Genomic DNA, 18,079 nt, shown 5'->3' on the forward strand with positions numbered 1-18,079 from the left:
CTCATCTGGAAGCCTTCCCTCCGACGTTGCAACATCAGAGAGAAGGCTTCCGGTTCAGGCGCAGGATGCCTGTAGGAGCCACTGCCCGTGGCTTTATGCACTGAATCAGTTAGGAAGAGGGAGCTGGCTCAAAGATAACGCCGCATTGATCGCATCGTGGACTGGCGGTTGGGGAACACTGTTTTGGGCCTGATGCACGTGCTGGCCCTGTGGACCGGCAGGAAATTTCTGTGGACCGGCACTGGCCCATGGACTGGTGGTTGAAGAACACTGTTTTGGGCCTGATGCACGTGCTGGCCCTATGGACTGGCAGGAAATTTCTGTGGACCGGCACTGGTCCATGGACCGGTGGTTGAAGAACACTGGCATAGAGAGTAGAGAGGGACAGATTCTTCAATCTTTCGAAAAATAAAAGAACAAAGAGGGCACTCGGAAAAGTTGAAAGGGGACAGATTCAAAACGAATGCTAGGAAGTTCTTCTTTACCCAAAGTGTGGTGGACACCTGGAATGCGCTTCCAGAGGGTGTAATAGGGCAGAGTACGGTACTGGGGTTTAAGAAAGGATTGGGCAATTTCCTACTGGAAAAGGGGATAGAGGGGTATAGATAGAGGATTACTGCACGGGTCCTGGACCTGTTGGGCCACCGTGTGTGTGGACTGCTGGGCATGATGGACCTCAAGTCTGACCCAGCGGAGGCATTGCTTATGTTCTTATGTAGAACATAAGAACTGCCATCTCCGGATCAGACCTTCGGTCCATCAAGTCCGGCGATCCGCACACGCGGAGGCCCTGCCAGGTGTACACCTGTCGTAATTTATAGTCCACCATATCCTTATATGCCTCTCTTAAGGAGATATGCATCTAGTTTGCTCTTAAAGCCTAGGACGGTCGATTCCGCAATAATCTCATCTGGGAGGGCATTCCAGGTGTCAACCACTCTCTGAGTGAAGCAGAACTTCCTGGCATTAGTCCTGAACCAGTCCCCCCTTAGCTTCATTACATGTCCTCTAGTCCGTGTCAAATTGGACAATGTAAATAATCTTCTCTGCTCTATTTTGTCGATTCCTTTCAGTATTTTGAAGGTCTCGATCATATCCCCACGCAGTCTCCTTTTCTCAAGGGAGAACAATCCTAGTGTTATAAGTCTATCCTCGTATTCCAGTTTCTCCATACCCTTCACCAGTTTTGTTGCTCGTCTCTGCACCCTCTCCAGCAGTTTTATATCCTTCTTTAGGTAGGGAGACCAATGTTGGACGCAGTATTCCAAGTGTGGTCTGACCATTGCCCTATAAAGCGGCATTATAACTTTCTCCGATCTACTCGAGATTCCTTTCTTTATCATGCCCAACATTCTATTTGCCTTCTTTGCCGCTGCCGCTTCTTTTGCCGTAGAAATGAAAAGTGAACAGACTAGGTAGATTAAACTTTATTAAGTAAGAAATTGTCTCAAACATAAGTTATATCCCAATCAGGGGCTTCAAAAAGCAAATAGAGGATACATAAATCTTTTTATATATACACATTAACCTCTCAACAATCTTGTACCATGTATCATTGGTTTGTCTCTAAATTCTGCTTTAACATGAAAGCAAACTAAAAACAATGCTTTAAAAAGTAAAAAATATAGAACAACTTTTTAGAAAAGCTCCAAGTTAGTGATAATCTGAGACTGCCCAAGCATATCTGTTTTGGGACCTTTTTACACCATTTCCCGGTTGTTACGAATCGCGCAACACAGGACCATACTGAATATCATGCCAAAGATCTGGAAAAAAACACACACCAAATACAAATATTAAAATGTGGAGGTAGACAAGCGACATTAACATCTGCTACTCATTTCTCAACACCTGGGGCTAAAACTTCATTCTACAACCCACTAAGCTTCTACAGACACTGATGCAGCCAGTGCTTGTCAACCTTCTTGAGGCACACTTAACTAATCAGGCTTTCAGGATTATTGTAATGAATCTATATGTTACAGGCAGTCCCCGGGTTAAGAACAAGTTAAGTTTTTAAAGCTGTTCTTAAGTCGGGTTTGTATGTAACGCAGAACTTGTAGATTAAGATTCTGCTCCCAGCTGTCAAAAGGGCCAACTGTCCCTCGGCCAGTGTTCCCTCTAAGGTACGGCATGCACAACCGCACACTGTTCTTAATGTGGCCATGCGTCATTCCTGAATCTGCTACAGGAGAAATGTAGGAGTCTATACCACTGGAAATACTGCTCAGTGAAATCAAATGAAGCCACAATCGCATACTTAAGTACGAGTTGAACTTAAGTACGAGTTGAACTTAAGTACGAGTTGAACTTAAGTACGGTGTCTTAACTGTCAACTGCCTGTATACAGAATTCAAACTTGGCTGTCTGAAGAGGGTTGGGAAACAATCTGGTCTACTGGTGGAAGTTCATTAAGGCATGTGAACACCAGGTAAACTGAATTTCACAGCCTTCCACCCAAGCCAATCCTGTCTGTATTTTACTACACATACTAGGCTTAAAGCATTATGCTTCACATTTCTGGCAATATCACTGCAGATGGATGGTAGGAGTACCCGAGAAAACACTTTAGAAGCACTTATTTGGCCAAATCAAGAAAGCCAGCATACAATACAGAACTATTGAAGCAATCTGAACCCATTTGTGTTTTCTTAAAGCGTGAATAAATTAATATTCCCAGCAGTTCAATTAAAGTGTTCCCCTTTTTAAATGGAAGCAAAAGGCCGAGCTTGGGAGTCGGGGAAACTGAAGCCCTGATGCTCAAAAGCTTTTCATGGCAATAAAGACTCGTTAAAGCAGTCTTTACCGCCACAGAAAGTTTGCCTGTTCTCAGGGGCTGCCACCAATCCTCAGAGCGGCCACTGAAAACCATATGCGAAGGCATGGCAAGCAGCTCATTGGTATTTAAAATGACCGCTCTGTAATGCCCCACTCTTGCAGGGCAAAACCTTTTGTATGTGTGTTGTCTGAGGCGTACAAACACAAAGCCTGCAGCCCCTGCGTTCCCTGGAAGCTCCAATCAACTGTTGACTTCAGGGCTTCCCCTTCTACTGAGCTGTTTTGGGATTCCCCCGACACTCAGTATATCGCTATGCACAGTGGGGCTAAGCCAGTTATTTTCCTGGGTCCCAATCATTTAAATATTCCTAAAGATTAAACACATCGACTGCCAAGTTCTGCTTCCGAGACATCTTACTCTGGAAAAGTTACCATGCCACAAGGCCATGCACATTTAAATAATGCAAAACAAAGAACATGCGACAAATGAAATACCAACCATTACAACAGCAATGCAAATCCCAACAGCTCCGATGATGTGAAACTTCGAATTAAAAACTTCCTCAATAGCTGATGGACAACTCTAAAAGAGGTAAAGGGGAGGAAAGTTACAATGATATTGGATCCATCTATTTCAAAACTCAGCTCTCAATGTACAGAACTCAAACCTCCCCATTACAAAAACCGACTGTATGAAGACCCAATTATCCAACAGCTTCCCAACCATGTTAAATGCACAACGCTTCCCTCTCCCCTCCCAAACAAAAAAGCGCTCGTATTCCCAGAAGCGAACTGCGAGTCGTTTTCTATTGCGCACGTTCTTGCTACATGTTATGGTTATCTGATGTACCAACTTTCCGCCCACCAATGCAGAAACATGAGCAGGCAAAGGCCCATCCGCAGCATCCACTCTGGTCATCCTTTCCCTATTGGCTAAGGCTCTTAACACCTGCGTTGTGAGGTCATAGAGCTTTATGGTTATAGAAACCTGATGGCAGATAAAGGCCAAATGGCCCATCCAGAGCATCCACTATCTCCTCCTCTCCCTATTGGCTAAGGCTCTTAACATTTGCAAATCCTCTTCCTATAGGCTAAGGCTCTTTACACCTGCATTGTGAGGTCATAGAGCTTTATGGTTATAGAAACATTGTGACCATGACAATACTATAAAATTTTATAACATTCATAAATAATGCTCAGACCCGCAAACAGTGTTTAAGTGTATAAAACCATCAGACCATCATAGCACCATTTGTGTCTGTCCCACCTTATATTTTTATAAACCAATCTATAGAAATAGTATCTCTATGAACTTATCTTTTCTGGTGGTAATTTCATAATGGATGGTCACGAAACAGACTACAGTGTTAAGTGCTCGTGCAAAATCTTAAAAAGCTCCTGGAAGCCGAGAAGCCAGGGACTTGTTTCTCGGCTTCCAGGAGCTTTTTAAGATTTTGCACGAGCACTTTATAACACCGTGCAGTCTGTTTCGTGACCATCCATTATGAAATTACCAATAAGTTCATAGAGATACTATTTCTATAGATTGGTTTATAAAAATATAAGGTGGGACAGACAGACATAAATGGTGCTATGATGGTCTGATGGAAGCCGGTGTTTTGTTTTATACACTTAAAACAGGTCTGAGCACTATTTAAAAATTATTTATGAATGTTATAAAATTTATAATATTGTCATATATAGGTAGTTATGCTATTATCACAATTATAATATTAGTGTTCCAAGCGTAGTAAAAATATAGAAACATTGTAACATGGCCCATCCACAGTAACTATTATCTCTTCCTCTCTCGGAGATCCCACGTGGACTATCCCAGCCTTTCTTGAAGTCAGACAGTCTGCTTTACAATACATTGAATAGGAAGCAGGTGCTCCAGTATTTTCTCTGTACCTGCAGGCTCACATCTAACAATGGCATGTGATTTGTCCAAAGTCATAAGGAGTGGTGCTGGGATCGGGTGCCGGAGACAGTGGCACTAACCGCTAGACCACTCCTGTGGGATAAGGAATTATGTCTGGCGTCTTCAGAAAAGAAAGAAAAAAAAAAAAAAAAGTATTTTCTGAAGACAGTTCCCTATTGAATTGATATTTATCCAAAACAGATATCTGTTTGGCGACTCTGCTTTTATTTCAAATTGATGAAATCTGCATTTTTACTTTTCCAGTTGGTGACACCAGCTAATCCAGAATACTGCAGCCAAACTGATCTTCTCAAGATGCAAGTCTGACCATGCCTCCCCACTCCTTGCCAAACTTCACTGGCTCCCAATAATCTCCAGAATCCATTTCAAATGTTCCTGCCTGGCTTTCAAGATCATTCACAGAATCCTGCCTCCTCTTATCCCACTGTCTTTCAACTCCTCCAGAACTGCCCAAAGGCTTAAACTAGCCTTCCCCTCTCCACGCGGCATCCACTATTCAGGCAAACTGGGAAAATCCCTTCTCTTCAAAATCACAGGTCTTTGGAACGACCTCACCACCCCGCTGCGGAACCTGAGCTCCCTTCAGTTATTCCGCAAACAACTGAAAACCTGGCTTTTCAGCAAATTGTAGCTCTATCCTTCCCCCCTTTCTCTCCCCCCTTCTACACATAAGTTCATGTCATCCTTTTTCTTCTTCTCTACCCACTATTTTAAGTTCTTGTAAACCGTGTCGAGCTCCATTCTCATGGAGATGATGCGGTATATAAACTTAAGGTTTAGATTAGATTAATGTTGAAACATGGCTCCATCTTCCTGAATAAAGATACCCAAATTATATTTACTGCTGATTTTACTTATCGACAATATCTCTTCTGGACAATTACCTCATTCTTGAAAATCAGCTGTAGGAGGTCCCATCCTCAAGAAACCATCCCTAGAGCCTTCAAATCCAGTTTTTCTAAGACTTTGGACAGAAAACACGAGACAGCATAGTAAGGGGAATGGCAGGTGAGATAGACCACCCCAGGCACCATCTTCCCCCTCCTGCACACCTCTTGAAATGTTCACTGGCATGAGCAGCATATGATGTCAGAAGGGAGCCGAGGCTGGCGCGAGCAGCAGGTGGAAAATGCTGCTTGCGCCAGCAAGCATTTCAAGAGGCATGCGGGGGGAGGGGGCAGTGCTCCAGCAGTAAGGGGCAGGGGCCAGATATCACGGCAATGCCGGGCACCACCCTCCCTCACTATGCCAGTCTTCACTCACGTTATCTTTAGTTGAAAGGTCGTTTTGTTACGCTCCTAGAACAATCCAGTTTCCGAACTTACTTTAGACTTAACACGCATGACTCATGTTTAACTGGGCATAGATTTCACCAACATTTTGGCCCTTTCCCTCAACCTTTCAGATGTTTTTGATTTAGTTAATTGCTCATCACTTGATTGGACTCTTCTCTTGGTTTTCACCTTTTCTTTCAAACCGCACCTACAAGGTTGTTACTACATCTACCGCTCCTTGGCCCCCGATTTGAATCGTCCCCCCTAGGGTTCAGTTCTCTCTCCACTTTGTTTTTAAGTCTATTCAGTCTCATAGCAAGCAATTCAATCAACTGTTGGTTTCATTCACGCCGACATTCTGCTACTTTTCCCCACAAACCTGTACGCTCCTTCTATTGAACCTCTTCAAGTCTGCCTAAAACTAGCTTCCAACTGGGTTGTTTCAAACACAGAAACCAACTGTAGGATGCTAGTTTGCTGGCAGTCTTTCCACACTTTATATTGTAAGTCTTTGAAGCACCTATTCAACCTGTCGATTCCTTCTGATATCTGGGAGTCATTCTAGACTCGATTTAAATTTGCTCCACCAATATCTAAATCTTTGCCAAACTGGATTTTACGCTCTTGGCCAACTTTAGTCAGGAGATACTTCAACCACTGATTCTTTCACCGATAACCAGAAGAGATTACTGTAATAGTCTTATAGTCCAAAATTTGCTCGTCAACTTACCATTTGTACACCACAATTCTGCTGCATATTGGCGCCAAGTCATCACTGAGGATATTTAAAGTAGCAATAAAAACCCGGCTTTTCACCCAAGTTTACACTCGGTCTCCTTTTTAAACGGCCTTTTCTACTGTCCTCTCCTTCTAGCACGCCTGACTGAACGATATACCCTGTCCTATTGACATACTGTAGTTCTTTTCCTGGCCGTCTAGAGCGGCACTTTCCCATAATAAACTTCAATACAATACCTTTACAGTTAAAACGTCAAGTCCTTTCTGTTTGGGACAAGTGTCTGTTAGTATCTGTTCAAATGCTCCGGTCATACCACAGCAGTTCAGCTGGAAAAAGAAAGGCAGGTGTCAAAGTTCTGACCCGTTTCTAATACATTAAAAATGGGATATTTTTCTGAACATCTCAAAATACATTTTGTTAACAAGTTTTTTTGAAAGCAGATTTTTCAATTTCCCCCAAACCTGCCCGATTCCGATCCCCCCCTCCTACACACACTGGTCTGGGTGAGGTTCTGATCCCCTCCCCCCCACAAACACACACACTGGTCTGGGTGAGGTTCTGATCCCCCCCCCCCTCACACACTGGTCTGGGTGAGGTTCTGATCCCCTCTCCCCACTCACACTGGTCTGGGTGAGGTTCTGATTCCCTCCCCCCCAACACACATTCTGGTCTGGGTGAGGTTCTGATCCCCTCCCCCCAACACACATAATGGTCTGGGTGAGGTTCTGATCCCCTCCCCCCCCACACACACACTGGTCTGGGTGAGGTTCTGAACCCCTCCCCCCCCACAAACACATACACTGGTCTGGATGAGGTTCTGATTCCCCCCCCCACACACACTGGTCTGAGTGAGGTTTTGATTCCCCCCCCCACACACACACACACACACACTGGTCTGGGTGAGGTTCTGATTCCCCCCCCCCACAAACACTGGTCTGGATAAGGTTCTGATCCCCTCCCCCCCCACAAACACATACACTGGTCTGGATGAGGTTCTGATTCTCCCCCCCCCCCCACAAACACACTGGTCTGGGTGAGGTTCTGATCCCCTCCCCCCCCCCCACAAACACATACACTGGTCTGGATGATGTTCTGATTTCCCCCCCCCCCCAACACATACACTGGTCTGGATGATGTTCTGATTTCCCCCCCCCCCCCAACACACACACAGGTCTGGATGAGGTTCTGATTCCCCCTTCCCCCACACACATACTGGTCTGGGTGAGGTTCTGATCCCCTCCCCCCCACACACACTGGTCTGGGTGAGGTTCTGATCCCCCCCCCCCCACACACACACACACACTGGTCTGGGTGAAGTCAGCCAGCTACCTCACCCATCCTGTGAATCCAGCAAGAGTGAACCCTTCTGGGTAAGGAACAAGACTGCAAGCCTACAACACACTCCAATGAAAAAAAAAAAAAAGCTCTGGAACGTTAACAGGAAAAATTCATAGGCCTCGTTCCGAGGTGCTTATGCTCCAGGGTATTTTCAGTTTTAATTTATATTAATTTCCTTGGGAGTCCACAATCTTGCTTATATAACGCAACTTGATATTTCCATCCTACTTTTCTAGTTGCAGCCAGAACGCCCTTAACTTCGTGACCCAGTTTTCTGTTCAAATCTTAACAAATTTGCTCTCGGTCGATGGTAATTTATCTTTGGAAGCCAGACTCCTTCTCACTTATGCACATAAGTTGTTCTGGCTCAGATAAGAATTCATTTATAGCAATTTGAAAGAAAGTCTGCCTTCTAAAAATGTTCCAGCACGTACACAATTGGAGAATGCCTTTTTAAGGATTTCTGCATATAAACATTTAGCTGGAATGTCTCCGTATCGTCCCATAAGCAGCCATGCCAAGATCAAGGTACATCAAGCCCAACCATAGATCAAAGTTATGGCTTTCCTAGGGTCTGGCTAGTTTATAGATTTTGTTCAGTAACTCGTCCCAACCTCTTAAGCCCCACCACCGAACATTAAGTCACTTTGGCCACATCCTCTAACAGATTTTTGCAATTTTTATGCCCATGTGAAACACGAAATCTTTCAATCTGCTGCTTTATTCTTGTTTTAAGAGTTAAAGGTTAAACTACACTTAAGAAATATTCCCTCCCCCCTTCCCCCCAAAGCTGAACCACCCTAATCTCGGGGGCAATGGATGTGACAAAGGTCCTCTGCTGCTGTTTAGATGGCTAAAGAGCTTCACAGAATTTAAAGGCAAGACATTCAGATCTGGCATGACTTAAAAACTAGAGAATGACACGGGGACAAATTTTTCCCCATCCTGGTGAGTTCTTTTCTACACTGCACCACTCTAGAAATCAAGGTAGTGAAAGTGAGCCAAGTACAGGACAATGAATCTATTGTGGCATCACTGATGAGGTTGGCTCTTATTGGTGGAATGAGGCATTATGATGTCACAATATCAGTTCTGGTTATCAGAGGCTGAATTTTTTCACACTATTTATTTAGTCAATTTTCTATACTGTTCTCCCAAGTAGAGAATGACAAGGGGACAAATTTTTCCCCGTCCCGGTGGAGTTCTTTTCCTGCCCCTGCCCCGTTCCTGCAAGCTCCGTCCTCATCTGCACAAGCCTCAAAAACTTTAAAAATCATAAGTGTCTGAGGCTTGTGTGGTTAAGGCAGAGCTTACAGGAACGGGACAGCGACAAAATCTGTGGTAACGGGACGGGGAAATTTAGATTAAATTAGTGGACAGGTTAAAACATTTTACAGACTACTGAAACTGGTGTGTGTGATCTCAGACTTGGATAATTCAGAGAAATGTACTTACGGCAAACTGGAATGTCTTCAGCGTTTCCTTTATAGTCTCCTCTCTAGTCTGTAAGTATTTGGTGTATGTATCCGAATAAAATTTTTTCATTTCATCAACCACCTAGAATATAACAAATCGGTCATTTGTAGAATCCAACGTGACTTCCCTTTAGAAAGACGAGTTGAGAATCGGCGAGATTCCAAGTTAACTGAGCAAAGTAGCAGCTAATGTAATATTTGCCTAAATATTTCATGGCAACATACAATTTGTGTGTTAAGCAAAACAGATGAGGAAAAAGGAGACAGGGAACATTAAGCAGAAGGAGAGGGAGGGGTGAAGAGACCTCTACGAGGAAGCAGAGAGGAGATATTAGAAACAGTTTAACATTGGGGTGAGGGAGAGAGGTACCTGGGAGAGGACACATGTAGGTTCAGTTAACACTCGATCAAGTTTCCATTATAGTTCCGAGTTCCGATTCACCACAAGGACAGATGTGTTAGCTGCATATTGCTTGGATTATTAAGAATCCTTCCCCCCCCCCCAAGACTCAACCATAAGTTATTTAGGCTCAAAATTAACATGCCACCAGTTGTAACTCCTTGGGCATGCACCCACCCCAAAGCAAACAGTTGCTAGCCACATTCATCAGCACAGTTTAGAATAAAAACTCAACTGTGGCATCCACCCGACTTCAACTTTGGGATTCAGTTCTCTACCATAGATGGGGGACCAGTAAAGCATGGAGCACTATAACAGGACTGCATTCTAGCCTGCGGCACCATTATTTCATGCATAAAACTTACAAAGCAAGTTTTTTTTTTTTAACAGCTCAAGCCACCAATTGGCCATCTAGCTCACTACCCCCCACTTCCAGCAGTGGCCAATCCGGGTCACAAGGACTTGGCAGACTCCCAAAGAGTAGCAAGGTTCTATTTTTTGCCAGAAGAGTTGCTTCTGGCAACTCGGCTTTGCTGCAGGAGTTGTGCACGTTTGGTCAAGCACGCCAACGGTGAACAGCAAAAGCTGGCTTAGCATAGAGCAACTGCCTTGGAGACATGACCAAGCCAACAATGTTCTTTGAAGCAGCAGCGATGGTATTTTGAATATCACATTTAGCTACAAGAGGCATGCTGGAAGACATATCTAGTACCATGCAACCAAAATTAAAGACTAGAAAGCTCAGAACACCATTACCTAAATTCTTAGAACATAACACCTTACCTTGTCTTTATTTACAAAGCCCCAGATGCCGGCAGCTACTTCGATGGCAAAAATGAGGAGGAGGAATCCAAAGAACTAGGGTAAAAACACCTAAAATTAGAGACTTATTGTATGCTCATGATATGGAAACAAGGATTTACAAAAATGCCGTTTCATAACTTAGCTTTTCAGAACTATTAGTTGCCAGTCGAACAATCAAAAGCCAATCCAGGTATCCATTAATATGAATGAGATTTACTACCTCCATTGAAAAACAAATATCTCCTTTATATTCAGTATATTGTTTCTCACTTAACTCCACCCCCCCTTTTTTTTTTTTTTTTAAATTCAAAATGTGACCCCGTAATAGCAAAACTCCTCCCGACAGCATTACTCCCCCAATTGGAAGTTTTTTTTGCATATCTGACCTTCAGTTCCCCATTTCTCCTACTGCACTGGTAGTCTAACATAGAAACATAGAAATAGACGGCAGATAAGGGCCACGGCCCATCTAGTCTGCCCACCCCAATGACCCTCCCCTACCTATCTCTTTGAATAGATCCCACATGTCTATCCCATTTGGCCTTAAAATCGGGCACGCTGCTTGAAAATGGATCATGTTTTCAAGCTATCCATAATTAACATGCATATTCATTAGGGGCATTCCAAAAATGATCCTTTTTGCAGCCCTTGAAGATGGTCTGTAAATGCCACCGGCTTATGAAAAAAACAAACTATAATCCATAGAAGAGGGAAAAGTACCCAAAGAAGTGAAAATCCTTTGATGGCAGTGGACTATGGACCGATTTATGACTCTCTTTAAATTCACACAATATAGAAATCACCTATTTACTTACAGTAATTTCTTTAGGATGGAATAGATGCAAAAAAGATTTTCCATCATTCTGCAAAAGGATTTAAACCCCCCTAACTCAATCTGCTTGGGAGGGGGGGGGGGAAGGGGAGGAGAGATACACCACACGTTAAGTTCAGTACCTACCAGTCCCAGCATGCACTGCGATTCCTGAATAGCACCACAACAGCCCAAGAAGCCAACCAACATCATAAGTGCTCCAGCTCCTATTAAAATGTAAACACCTGGGGGGGGAGGGGGGAAAGCGTTATTGGGAGTCAGAATAGCTTCAATTTTGATAATGCAAATACATTCTATTAAAACGCGGTGATCTGATGAAATATCTGAACTACGGACATGTTCTAAAAAACTGTCAAGCTTGCTGTGACCTTACCGCTTTATTTCCTAGTACAGCGCTGTTTTGAGTACGTTCGTCAATTGCGCTGCTTTAAAAGCCTACAGCTTGCTCAATTACATAGTTGAGGTAGGGCAAGTTAGGATTCTATAAGGGGGTGCTGAAAATTTTCTTAGCCAACCAAGAAAGGAATGATGTTGAGCCATGAAACTTACAAGTTATTCCACATATTCACCCCTAACTACTACACACTTGGCACATTGTATCTGAAGTTTCTTTAACTCTTCCAAAACACACTCCTGGTCACTGAAACACTGATGCAATCTCCTCTGAATCACTCAAAAAAAAAAAAAAAACTACTGTCGCCCTTTCAAACTTAAGGTTTAGAAACAGAAAATCATCAATGGAGCACGATCTGGTATGTGGGGTGGATGGTCTATGCATCAAAACAGCCATCTTTTTGCCAGCCTTGTGAGCAATAACAACTATTCTTTTATACCGCCATAACGAAAAGTTCTAGGCCAGGGGTGCCCAACGCGTCGATCGCAATCGACCAGTAGCTCAGGAAGGCAACGCGAGTCGATCGTGGAGCCCATCCCGGGCTCCGTGATAGACTCGTGTTGCCGTCCTGATCTACGGGCCGATCTGCCTTCCTCTCCAGTGTTCTCCCTAGGGCCTTTTAGCTGGGCGGTACGCCCAGCTGTCATCTGCCGCTGCTGAACATTAAAAAAAACCAGCTTGGAGATTTCAGCCCGTAGCGAACTTAGGCTCCGGGCTCTAACGTGTGCGTGCCGGCTTCTCTTCTCTCCCCTCCGAAACCGGAAGTTATGTCCGGGGGGGGGGGAGGGGGGAAGGGAAGCCGGCACGCACATGTTGAGAGCCCTGAAGCAAGCGTTCGCTACGGGCTAATGCGGGAGACAGGTTAGTGAAGCATTTGTTCTTCTTCCTGCCGGGTCCTGCCTACTTTCTGTTTCCGCGAAGGCAGGACCCGGCAGCATTTCCCCCAATAGGTTGATCACGATCTTGGGCTGATCAGCCTTCCTCTTCCCGACGGCAGAATTGATGTCGGGGAGAGTTTGGGGCCTGTTATTGGTGGCGTTTGGGTCCTGGTCCCCGATGGTAATGGCAGTGGCTTGGGGGAGGGCAGGGAGAAAGAAAGAAAAAGGGCAGGCAGGGAGACAGAAGGAAAGAAGAGAAACAGAAAAAATTGAAAGGGAGGCAGAGAGAAAGAAAGGGCAGGGAAGAGGAAGGAAAAGTTGGGGGAAGGAATGAGGTCTGGAGGAGAAGAAGCATACAGGCTAAAAGAAGGGAAGAAAGATTGTATGCACAGTCAGAAGAAGAAAGTGCAACCAGAGACTCATGAAATCACCAGACAAGGTAGGGAAAATGATTTATTTTAAATTTAGTGATCAAAATGTGTCTGAATTTATATCTGCTGTCTATATTTTACACTAAGGTCCCCTTTTACTAAACCGCAATAGAGGTTTTTAGCGCAGGGAGCCTATGAGCGTTGAGAGCAGTGCTGGGCATTCAGCGCAGCTCCCTGCACTAAAAACTGCTATCGTGGTTTAGTAAAAAGGGAGGGGGGTATATTTGTCTATTTTTGTATGGTTGTTACTGAGGTGATAGTGCATAGAGTTATCTGCTTTGACCTCTTTGAAAAACCCTGGAATAGGAATGATGATTAACATTTTCTATGCGTACAGTGTGCTTTGTGTTTTTTTTTTTTTTATTTTATTGTTGGTAGATCATTTTGACTTGGTCATTTAAAAAGTAGCTCGCAAGCCCAAAAAGTGTGGGCACCCCTGTTCTAGGCGGTTTACACTAAAAAGAGCTGGACAATCAGTGAAATATAATAATACAGTAAAAAATACAAATATTTGTAAAATAGAATTTCAATAATAAAACTCACTAAGTAATAAACTTATCGAACAAAGTGGTCTTAATTAATTTCCGATAACATAGCTTGCTGAATACATTTACCTAACCAAGATTGTTGCCTACCAGCTTGAAATGCTGGGTCCTATCTAAGAAGGTCTTATATCTACACCCATTAATTTTGGGATAAGCAAAGTAGAAGTTTCTAGTTTCTCTTGATGGTCTATGCAACACAAAATGAGGAAAAAGGTAAGCTGGAGACAATCCCGATATCAGCTTAAAGCAGATACAGGAAAATTTGAATAATACTCTTGCCTACAAAAGCAGCCAATGAAGTAAACGATAATATGGACTAATATGGTTGTTCTTTTTTCAACCCAAAATCAATCGAACAGCTGTATTCTGAATTATCCTGTATTGTCCTACAAAAAAAAACTTTTCAGCTTCCCTCTCCTTTTTTCTTTCAATGCATCCTTTAATTGCATAGCAAGTTACAATAGTATTCTGCATTAAATGTTTGGCCTCTTGGAAGGTAAGACAGTCATAACACCTTCCTGATCCCCAAACAATATGGCCATGACCTTTCTTGCTGACTTGGATCTTGAATTTCCTTGCCATTGGAGAACCTGAGCACCGCCAGTGCACGGACTGTTGTGTCTCAGGATCATAGTGGTGTAACCATGTTTCATCAACAGTAACTAGTTGTTCCATGAAGTTGGCACCAACTCACTGAAAATGCTGCAAAATCAACTTAGAAGTGTCCACTCGATGTCGTTTGTCAGCATTCAAACATTTGGGCACCCACTTGGCCGACAGCTGGTGGATTATACACCCAACACATTCCCTGGATATCTGTAGTGTCTCAACAGTTTGTAGCCGATATTTGCCAATCTGCCAAAATCAGGTCATGGACACGGTAAACAATTTCAGAAGTCAACACCGTTTGAGGCCTCCCAGATCTTGCTGCATCTTCGGCCACCCGGATGGTCTCAGGACTCAAGGACCTCCCGTACGAGGAGCGGCTTGAGAAGTTACAGCTCTACTCACTCGAGGAACACGGGGAGACATGATCGAGACGTTCAAGTATCTCACAGGCCACATCGAGGTCGAAGATGATATCTTCTTTTTCAAGGGTCCCACGGCAACAAGGGGGCATCCGCGGAAAATCAGGGGCGGGAAACTGCACGGTGACACCAGGAAATTCTTTTTCACTGAAAAAGTGGTTGATCGCTGGAACAGTCTTCCACTTCAGGTCATTGAGGCCAGCAGCGTGCCTGATTTTAAGGCCAAATGGGATAGGCATGTGGGATCTAGTCACAGTGGCAGGTAGGGGAGGGTCATTGGGGTGGGCAGACTAGATGGGCCGTGGCCCTTATCTGCCGTCTATTTCTATGGTCTTGAAATCTCCACACTGAATGTTTGCACACCACTTCGTCACTGTGGAATACGACGGGCATTTCACTCAATGTTTGCATCAAACATTCATGGATTTCTTTTGGAGTTTTCCTCTGCAGGAAAAGGAACTTCATGACAGCTCGGAGTTCCACACTTGAAAAGTTCACTTTTTTGTTGACATGGTTCAATCAATGATCTGAAACAATGTCACAACAGTATTACAATTTTGGCACTTTTGCAAACCGTTCTTCAAAATAAGGCTCAGAATTTAGTAGGTGGTTGGGCTGAGAACTCGTCAGTACCCTCTCATTTAACATTATGTAGAGAACTATCAATGCCTTTTGGTACAAATATTTGATTAGGACAATCAGTGGAGTTTCAATAAAGGTACTTTGTATGGTTTTTGAACCATCACATGCTCCATGAACATGACCGACACTGAATTTAATTCCGAGGCTAAAGTATTAAGACTAATCACTGCCAAGCCTCCTTTCTAAGCTTAAGACAGTAGACGCCAACAACTTCCAAATTCCCCTCCCCCAGCGCTTCAAGATTCCCACTTTAGCTGTACAGATTTCCTGCATTTCTACTGTCAATCCTCTTCCAACTTTAGCTGCTCCAGGTGGCAGAGAATGAGCTTTTCACCCCAGCTACAAAAGCTCTGAAGGAGGAATACCATAATGAGACTTCTTGAAATCTTCCAAACTCCTCTTTGCTATTTTATTTCTGCATTCATACTTCATATGAATCTGATGTCTGCATGAGTTTCCAATAAGGACAAATTGGTAAAGGGTGAGAGCTTTCAAGAAGTGGAATAAAATTCATATTAAAAACTAAAATATTCTTTAGCTGTAGATTAACAGACAAACTTCAGAAATTCTACTGCTTTAGAGGAGATGAGGGAATTTTTCCATATACAGTAAAACCTTGGATTGCAAGACAAGCAATACATTTAATTCAATTTTAACTTGATATACAAGCAAGGTCTTGCAATACGAGTACATACAATATACACGTGTCACGTTATCACTACTGAGACAATGGTTCTCCTGACGCTGCGGGAGTGTAGTGACTGTTCTAAACGAGCGCGGTCTTGCAATACGAGTACGTATAGGATTTTGTATTAAAGTTTTTGGGTTGTGAAATGAATCGTCTGAGTCTCCATTATTTGTTATGGGGAAATTTGCTTCGATATCAGTTTTTTTGGATTAAAGCATGTTTTCGGAACAAATTATGCTCGTAAACCAAGTTTTTACTGTTCTTGTTATATACTATAATAATCCAGGATTATGAACCCTACAGTCAGTTCTCAAAGAACATAAGAAGTTGCCCCCGCTGAGTCAGACCAGAGGTCCATCCTGCTCAGCGGTCCGCTCCCGCGGCGGCCCATCAGGCCTAGTGCCTGAACAGTGGTCCCTGATTAATTTTGTAACTTACCTCTAATCCCATCCCTATAATCTACCTCTACTCTTATCTGTACCCCTCAATCCCTTTGTCTTCCAAGTACCTATCTAAAGCTTCTTTGAACCCCTGTAGCGTGCTCCTGTTTATCACATCCTCTGGTAGCGCGTTCCATGTATCCACCACCCTCTGTGTGAAAAAGAACTTCCTGGCGTTTGTTCTAAACCTCTCCCCTTTCAATTTCTCTGAGTGCCCTCAAATGCATTTGCAGATTTTAGAAATTACTCCAGCAGAACTGGAGGCTGCATTTTGAGCTTTATTTTAAAAACGACAGAGGGTGTACATCACAAGTACAACTCGTGCACAAAACAAATCTTCTGGGATGTTTTCTTCCATTTTACCCTATAGGGAACAAAAAGCCTAAATAAGTTGGGTCATTTTGAGGACTCTTATTTGGCCTCCAGAACAATTTGATCTAGAGTTTAGAAGGGTGGGGCTGAGTAGTACAATAAACTTTTTTGGTAGCATGTAAACACTTTTCCAACAAATTCAGAGGAAAGTTTTGCCTCTTACCAGTGTAGAATGAGGAGCTACTGTTGTCCAATTCAAAAATGGGTTTTGTTTCGCTATTGAACCGAAGCCATAATCCAATTCCAAGGACTGCTGTTCCTGCAAGCTAGATGAAGAACAAAAATCTTTAGAAAGGTAACAATCCCGTTTTCTTTTATTTTAACTTCTACCACTATTAAGAATATGCATCCAGATTCCTGTAGCGTAGATTAGAGAATGGCACAGGGACAATTTTCCCCTCCCGTCCCATTCCTGCAAGCTCCGTCCTCATCTGCACAAGCCTCGAACCCTTTAAAATCCTAAGTAGCAACATTCTAGAGCTCAGATTGTGATGTCATAATGCCTCATTCCACCAATGCCTAAGCTCCGTCCTCATCTGCATAAGCCTCAAACCCTTTAAAATGCTAAGTAGCAACATTCTAGAGCTCAGATTGTGATGTCATAATGCCTCATTCCACCAATGCCTAAGCTCCGTCCTCATTTGCACAAGCCTCAAATCCTTTTAAATCATAAGGGTTGGAGGCTTGAGTGGTTAAGGCAGAGCTTACAGGAATGGGGCAGGGACAGCGACAAATAACAGGGACGGGACAGGGAAATTGAGTTCCTGCAGGGACAGGGACAAATTTGTCCCCATGTTATTCTCCAATGCAGATGCCCCAAGCTCAAAGCAAAATGGTGGAGAGAGAGAGAAATCAGCTGAAAGAAAATGTCCGAGATGGTTTGTTGTCCAAAATGCTACAGAAAATGGAAAATTTCTACAGACTGGCCCTACAGCATGTTGCAAGATTTTCAGACTTCAAGCTTGTCCCATAAGAGATGTCTTCACCACCCTCTGGCTCCAGCCCAAATAATCTGAAACACTTCAAAAGTTGTAAGGTACAAGAAGGGATAAAGAGGCTGAGAGAAGGAAAACCTGGAA

The 18,079-nt window shown here is 43.5% G+C and overlaps 1 protein-coding gene across 1 annotated transcript in view; it reads right to left on the reverse strand.

The window, feature by feature from the left end:
* Window positions 1–1,411: 1,411 nt before the first annotated feature.
* Window positions 1,412–18,079, reverse strand: part of CD9 (CD9 molecule) — a 37,020-nt gene continuing 20,352 nt past the window's right edge. The window contains exons 2-8 of the mRNA XM_033952807.1: window positions 17,164–17,266; window positions 11,709–11,806; window positions 10,730–10,804; window positions 9,527–9,628; window positions 6,970–7,059; window positions 3,278–3,361; window positions 1,412–1,766 (exon numbers count right to left, since the gene is read on the reverse strand). Coding sequence (XP_033808698.1) covers window positions 1,701–1,766; window positions 3,278–3,361; window positions 6,970–7,059; window positions 9,527–9,628; window positions 10,730–10,804; window positions 11,709–11,806; window positions 17,164–17,266 — 618 coding nt within the window. The 3' untranslated portion in view covers window positions 1,412–1,700. The remainder of the gene's footprint in view (window positions 1,767–3,277; window positions 3,362–6,969; window positions 7,060–9,526; window positions 9,629–10,729; window positions 10,805–11,708; window positions 11,807–17,163; window positions 17,267–18,079) is intronic.

This window comes from Geotrypetes seraphini, chromosome 7 (genome assembly GCF_902459505.1).
Source record: "Geotrypetes seraphini chromosome 7, aGeoSer1.1, whole genome shotgun sequence".
In the NCBI taxonomy this organism is placed as follows: domain Eukaryota; kingdom Metazoa; phylum Chordata; class Amphibia; order Gymnophiona; family Dermophiidae; genus Geotrypetes; species Geotrypetes seraphini.